Source organism: Anguilla anguilla, chromosome 4, assembly GCF_013347855.1.
Source record: "Anguilla anguilla isolate fAngAng1 chromosome 4, fAngAng1.pri, whole genome shotgun sequence".
Lineage (NCBI taxonomy): Eukaryota > Metazoa > Chordata > Actinopteri > Anguilliformes > Anguillidae > Anguilla > Anguilla anguilla.
Window position 1 is genome coordinate 31,899,668 of NC_049204.1, and position 7,603 is coordinate 31,907,270.

General features: G+C 40.6%; 1 protein-coding gene across 1 annotated transcript; it reads right to left on the minus strand.

The window, feature by feature from the left end:
- Window positions 1–4,607: 4,607 nt before the first annotated feature.
- Window positions 4,608–7,603, minus strand: fbxo45 (F-box protein 45). The gene is made up of 3 exons (XM_035412305.1): window positions 7,074–7,603; window positions 6,080–6,436; window positions 4,608–5,619 (listed from the first exon to the last, which is right to left on the minus strand). Exons 1-3 carry the CDS (start codon window positions 7,389–7,391, stop codon window positions 5,434–5,436), a joined length of 861 nt encoding a protein of 286 aa, XP_035268196.1. The 5' UTR covers window positions 7,392–7,603; the 3' UTR covers window positions 4,608–5,433.

Below are 7,603 nucleotides of genomic sequence, written 5' to 3' on the forward strand. Positions count from 1 at the left end.
AGTGCAAACTTGTTCATAGTCCATACAATATTATATTGTTACTGAGTAGCCTTCTTTTTTTCTGCTCTGTCCCTTTTTCCCTCACAAATATCAAAGGAAATGTCCTTAGGCAATTAAAAGTTACAATGAGCCCTGGTCGATGCATACAATCTATGGTGTCTCCTCTCCTGCAAAGTTTAACTGACACTAGAACGCAAAGCTATTTACGAGGTGTCAGAGGCCAGCATGGCCACACATTGCCACAAGGGTAATCGTTTCGTTTTTCCATTTTGGGTTTGAATTCCAATCGGCAACATTTGATTGAAAAAATCAATTGAAAGTCTTAATGTCTATGTAGACATTGTTGCTGAGGCCTGCTAGTTTGGAATTCTCTTAACAATTCTTGTTACAACCATCACCAGTTTTTAAAAGCAGGAGTAAATATCCATCTTGTAGAGGAATTCAATAGCTGAGCCGAATTACCTCTTAACATATTAATGTTTGGTCTTGTTAAAAAGAGGCTAAAACCATACATCTTTTAATAATGATATCATGGTGCCTAGCCCTGCTTTCAACAACATAAGGTCACTTTTATAAGTAAATTATCAGCTCTTAGGTCGGGCCTTCAAAAAGAAAGACATTCGCACATTTTCTCCATTGCAATATTTCACATGCAGTAAGAACCTTCGCCAGAGCATTAAAAAAACACACAGATGCACAAAACATTTATAGCCTATTATCATGCCTATAAGGCGAGGGTCACTCATTATGGAAAATAGCTCTGTTAATCAACTTATTAACTATCCCTTTTTAGATCTTATTTTCACATTACAATTCAAGGTTGATCTGGGGAAGCAGCTCAAGTTCCCAGACACTATCGCAGTGACCATGCTCAGGCCAGACATGGTTCTGATGTCTGAAATATCAAGACAGGTGGTCCTGCAGGAGCTGACTGTTCCCTGCGAAGACCAAATGGAGGAGGTCTACAAGAAGAAGAGGGCCAATATGTGGACCTGGTTAGGCCATTCTCTCCACAGGGCCCTCAAACTCCTTGGCATTACAGGACTGCACAGCAGGAAAGCCATCAACAACACCACTGAGGCTGCAGAGAGGCTGTCAAGATGGCTGTGAATCAAGAGGGGGGATCCGTGGACAACACATGCTACTCGGACACAAGCTAGGGCCTGATCAACCCTGGATGGGTCACCTGGGTCAGAGTGTATGATTGCTGAAAGACCCGAAACACCCCATGACCCCAGGTTACATCACTGATGAAGTGTCCAAGTGCATCACAAGATATGTGATTCACGTTTGTATAAAAGACGAATATATATTAATATTTTAAAATCCCATATGTGAACAACAGTAAACGCCAACAATGACAGAAATGAAAACTTTTTAGAAAAACTTTTGAAAAAAAAAAAAACTTATTTGATTCCTCTAAAAAAACAAATGGACCACCTGAATGGGATATCGGGCAGGTACAGTATTTGTTATAAGACTGAGGAGTAAAGGTACAAAATACATAACACTGAAATATTTAAGAAATACTGGCATATTTTATGTAAAGCTGAATTAAAAGCACCTTCTATACAGTGTGAGGGATAGCCTCTTTCTAGAAATCTTTGTTTTATAGCAGAATCATTTTATTCATTTTCAATGAAATCCTCAGTAGAGGGAGACCTTGTTTTAGCGCTTTAGGATGTGCCCTACTGGAAAGGAGAAAAGTATTGCAGCCAGTTTCTTTTTGATAGAAGGTAGAACTAAGCAGTGTTCCCCATACATTGCATTTATTAGGGGGCATGGCAAATTAAATTTGCACGTGGCCAAAAAGTTTTTCTTTGTATTTAGTTGTTCTTTTTTTTCCCCCAATGTCAAAGTGACACACAGCCGATGCTCATTACGCTGTGCAAGAGGCAGAAATACACCCTGGACAGGTCACCAATCTATCACAGGACACACACACCATTCACTCACACACTCATACTTATGGGCAATTTAGAATCTTCAACTCTCAATTGCCCATTAAATTATTTAATAAACAGTACAAACAATCCCCAGAAGTGAATTTTTGGTGAAACCCCCCCCCCCACACAAAAAAAACAAAACAAAACAAAAACACTATTTGTATCCTTTTTTAATAGCATTTAAAAATGATACTAATTCTCTGCTGGAGTTCCTTTAGAATATAATCCAAATATTAATGCCACTTTTGGATTTTTTTTTTTTTTTTAAAGAAAGGGTTATATATAAAATTCTGCTGAAAATGCCCCATGTATAAATTAGCTTAATTTGGAGTGAAAGTAGAGCCCATAGCTGTCCCCTAGATCTGTAAAAAAAAAAAAAAAAAAGTAATCTTTATCAAAGGAAAAATAATTAAGTTTCAACACAAAAGAGGCCAATGTAAAAATAAATTCATAAGGTGGTAATATGTCACCAGTGCTAAATCATGTAGTTTGTAAATTTTATTTATAACATCAGCGGAGTGTCTTATATAGGCAGGAATTTTAATAAAGGGAGAGGACCTCTAATAAAGAGGCGATACTTGCCACAATTGGCCTTCCTTTTGCTTTTGTCAAGCTTTCAAGCATCTTTGGCAGCATATAAAATCCAGGGTCACTGGATATTTAGAATTGAGATATTCAAATTCATGTTTATTAATCCAGGTACATTTAAGTGCTGATGTAGTCTAATCCAGAATCTTTTTTTGAAAGTCAGCTGTGGGGTCATTCTTATGTATAAAATTGTTCATCATATAATTGGCGGTAGGCTTTGGCTTAATTATATTCTGACATATTTTGTAGCACAATAGCGCCCCCTTTATCCCCCAGGCCTGAAGCACTCAAACTCAGCATACCAGGGGTCCCCAGGACAGAGGCCGGGAACCACTGCCTTAACCGAAAGAGCCATGAGCCGCGTTTCCACCAAAATTACCCGGAACTTTCAGTCCCAGGAACTACTTTACCAGGAACTAAAAGGTTCCTTCAGCCAATTGTCTGCGTTTCCACCGGGGTCTAAAGTACCGCGAAGATTAGGCAAATTAGCCCACTGACGTTGTCGTCGGTCCATCTGTCATATGATTTCTTCTGTAACCCCATACTACCACCGAAGTAGCCTACATTATTTTCTAATAACCGGGACAGCCCGGAGGGGTTTATTCCACTTATATACAACGGGTTACCAACAATGACTATATATGGTTACTTTTGTATTTATTGATTTTCATATATCCTCTCAAACACATTCATTAACAGCAGAAAACATGCACACGTTGTAAACAATTTGCTGTTTTATTACTTTCCGTCGTCAATTCCATATAGGCTAATCGCAAAATGACAAGAATAGAACGAAAACTCGGACTTGCGTGAAAATGTAAATTAGTAGTGGTACAGCCACCGTTTGCTTTCCTTCGAAGTTACTGCTAGCCGAGCAGCGAAGTGTGCCCTCCAGATGCGAACCATGCACCATAAATGAGTCCATAGTCTTCCTGGTCTTTTCGTGGAATTGAAAAATGGCAGTAAAATTGAGTAAAATTACGGCAGTCTGAAAAAGCTAAAGGGAAGATTACTAGAATTAACCTGTTATTTTACCCGGATAAAAAGTGCGGAAGGTGATTTCCAGTTTGCTTGTACTGTATCACCAATGTTAATTATGCAGAACTACCGCATACCTCACATAACTGTATCAAACGTTTTGAGTCAATTACAACGGGCTAACAAAGAAAATCCGGAAGAAAATATTCAGCAACCGAATTAATTTGTTTGAATGTTTTGGTAGCCTACGTAATATGCTGTCCCAGCACGAATGCTTAGCATTTTATAAAACGAATACTAAAGCAAGAAAAGAACAGAAGAGCACACGTTATAATTCCAAGACGTTGACAGGCTATAACCAAAAGTAGGCTACTGCGCCGCATAACATACAAGTTTGATTTGAAGTTATTATGAAAATAAATTGGTTTGCCGCTGCATATTTTCAAACATGGCGGGTAATGGCGGAAAATAAATACAACACAAATGCTACGAGTACTCGACCAATCAGAAATGTTCAGCGCTGCAAGCTCCACCCAAAAGGTTCCTGTACTTTCGGAAAGTACTACCCCCCGAGCAGGAACGTTTTGGGGGGTAAAACAAAGCCCCCAGAACTACATTTAGACCCTAGTTCCTGCGGTGGAAACGCACTGAGTTCCTCAAAAGGTTCCTAGTTCCAGGGTATAGTTCCTGCGGTGGAAACGCGGCTATGGACTGCACTGAGCCCCATGATCCGGATATGGATCGAATCCTTACACCACACTGTGGTGCTTTACCTGAATGAACCACCGAGCAGCCCCTTTGTTAGGGCCCTTGGTTTTTACCTGAAAGACAATCTTGTGTCAGTGTCCCCAGTCTGACAGGATAATTGGAGGTATTATTTGCCAATCATTTATGACACCTCCATATAGTCTTACCACATTCAATAAAGCTAGTGGATAGACACATTTTCCAAATACATTTTGTATGGGAAGTGATTAACTCAAAAGAAGTCTGGCACAAGAACCCAGCTAACCTCATACAGTAGATCAATATAAGGAACCCAGGAATTCTTGTTCCATAACGAAACATAAATACATATTGAACTGACAACTTGCAGACTACTCATTTAGACTTTATTTTGAGGCAATGTGAAGTCATTGATGTCAAGGATAAAACCTAACAAACACATTTTGTGAAGTTCTACTAGACCAACAACACAATAAATGGTCAGTTACATTATTTTGATGGTAGCTTCTCCAGTTCTTAACACTTCATATTTGCACAGGAAAAGGGAGTAAGAATTATCTGCATGCGTACAACTAGCTCTTCTAAGAAAGAGCCCAAACTCAATTATCTGCATTTGTATAACTAGCTCCTCAAAAGAAAAAGCCCAGACTCAGAAAGTTGTCCCAGTTGGCCACACGTAGAATTTGGTAACAGGTACGCAACAGTGAGTTTTGGCTTCAACACATCCCATTCACGCTTCCCACTTCAGTTCATTTGTGCTATAGAAATGAGGTTTACGTCAACACATCCACTCTGTTAACTACAATGGCAACAATAATTAAACATGTTAATTATTATGCATCCATTATTATATATTGAATATATTTGCCACATTTTATATTTCATTTGGCCTCATCTGAACTGGCATAAATGTCCTCTACACGTTTTAAGTAATGTCACTTCATAAAATACAGTAAAAAGTCATTTCAGACTATATATAAGTTAAAACTGCCCAGGCAGCTGAGTTCATTAGTCCGCACTGTGACCAATGGAGAGACCCCTGCCCTTCCTCCAACTAAGGCCCCCATCATGCCCAACTGCAATTCTTCACAGGGTGTGGGTTGCACTCCCAAAAGGAATGTTAGGAGTACTCTCCGTGCCAACAAACAGTTTCCTTGGCACACTACCACCACAAAAGTGGCATCCTAAGGGGGTTTTAACCATCCAGCGGTTTCCCCAGATACACCATTGTCACTTCAGTGTTCCCATAAACAGCCGAAACAGCAGGGAAGAGACAAGCTTTTGGGAGTCCTCGGAAGGCCACTCCAAGAAACTCAAACCCTCTCTCGAAAGCCAGTGTCTTGTCCTCCATGTCTAGGATAACACGTATTCTCTCTCCAATCTGGAAGAAAAAAATTAAAATTAAAATTAAAATCACACACACCATGATCACCCTTCAATGATGAAAAATTTCCATTGTAACTCTCCTTCTGTTTACTCCTGTAAGATGGTAAAAAGGTAACATGCATGTAGAATGGCAGTAATTATAATCCAAACCTCATTTTAGAGGCATTGTTTTAAATTACTGATGAGCAATGTTTGTGTAATACTTGGATGTGTAGTACCATGAACAGTTATGTGGGTGTTTACAGTTATCGAGTTCAGCAAAAGGAATGGAAATAGCATCACCAATTCATAGCACTACCACCTGCCACAGAACTTAAGAGGCTAACAAGTTAACTTACCATAGCTTCTGCTGAACACACATACTTCAAAAAAGACCTGGAATGGCTCAAACTACTATGAATCCAGAGTGCTATTTCCATCCCTGCTGTCCATTATTTCTCAACCAACAAGTATACCTGGTACTTGGGTGCATTGTTGCACTGAGGGAAGTTCCCATTGACCTCTCCGTTGTGAAGCAGGTTGTTGTCCACCAAATTCCATCCCCAGCTCTGATCATCACTGCCCAGGAGTGCCACATAGCCCTGGCACTGCATGGGTGCCCGCTTAGTGGCTATGCCAATGACAGCCACAGTTCCAAGAGGACCCTCCCACCAGATCTCCCATGCATGCCTGCCCTCTGAAAAGCCTATCTTTCCACGGGCACCATCGGTGCTCTGGGCAATGGGGTTGCGGTGTAAGGTGAAGCCATTTTTCTTGACATACACATTACGTGAGCAGTCGTGGGAGCTCAGGGCATGCTGGTAGGATTTCAGCTACGAAGAGGAGTATTGAAAAGAAAAAAAAAACAGATATCAGATATGCAAACACACGGTAATCGTTGTCTGTAGATACAATGTCAACTGAACAGTGTGTATGTGAGGGGGATCCATGAAATCACACCAAGAGACACAATAGGTAGGTGCGCATGCAACTTAGTTATTTGCTGACAATTCTACAATTCAAATTACAACACTGACATATTTAGCTAGCGCGAACACGGTTATCTTGCAGTACACCAGCTTGCTACAATCAATCATTTTTTTAAACTTAATTTACTGCTTATATAGAAATTTCGCGTGCAATGAATTGTGCAACGAACAGGAGTACGTCACTGTCAAATGCGTTTACATTCAAATTGATAGGGAGCTATCTTACAATATTCAACTCACAGTAACATGAGCTTTGAATATTACACATACTGTCTACCTATGGGTATGAAAGACTACTAAAAATAAAGCAAATTAGTCAGCAACTAAGCTAGCCTAAACGTCAAACTTGGTTGAGACACAATAGCTAGACTATTGTACATGCACAGCTATCTTTTCTATCGATTAAAAAACAAACAATCACGGGTTCGATCTTGCGGCTACTAACAACAGACAAACAGCAGTGATTTAGCAAGCTGGTTACCTTTCCTTTGTAGGTGGGCAGATTGCAAAGAATATCGGAGCGCAGTGCCTCTTCGCTCAGAGTGCGGTTGCAGAGGCTCCTCCAGACTTCACTATTTTCATCGGCGAGACAGCTGTTCCAGTGCCAGCACACTAAGGAGCACCGCATAAGATCAGGCAACTCCAAATATGAAAAGATGTGCTCCAAAACCCGACTGGGTAGCCTGCCGGCCACGCCTGCGCCTCCACCAGCTCCAACAGCAGAAGATCCGACGACGCTACCACTTGCAGTGGCTGCTCCGATGCATGAAGACGCCCCACCAGCGGCCGCACCAGACATTCTCGGAAAACTATCCCGCTTAGCAGCTATTAGAAACTGACAACGAAAGAATTGTACGCAAAAACTAATAAATAACAAATGAAGAGGATAAACACAAATTGCTCTAAAACTCGTCTCTGTTCTGGCTGGAACCACAATTATTGCAGATGTGTCAAGGTGGACCTAGCTTGCTAGCTCGCTTCAAACAAGGGGCAGGCGTAAGAAAAGAACCG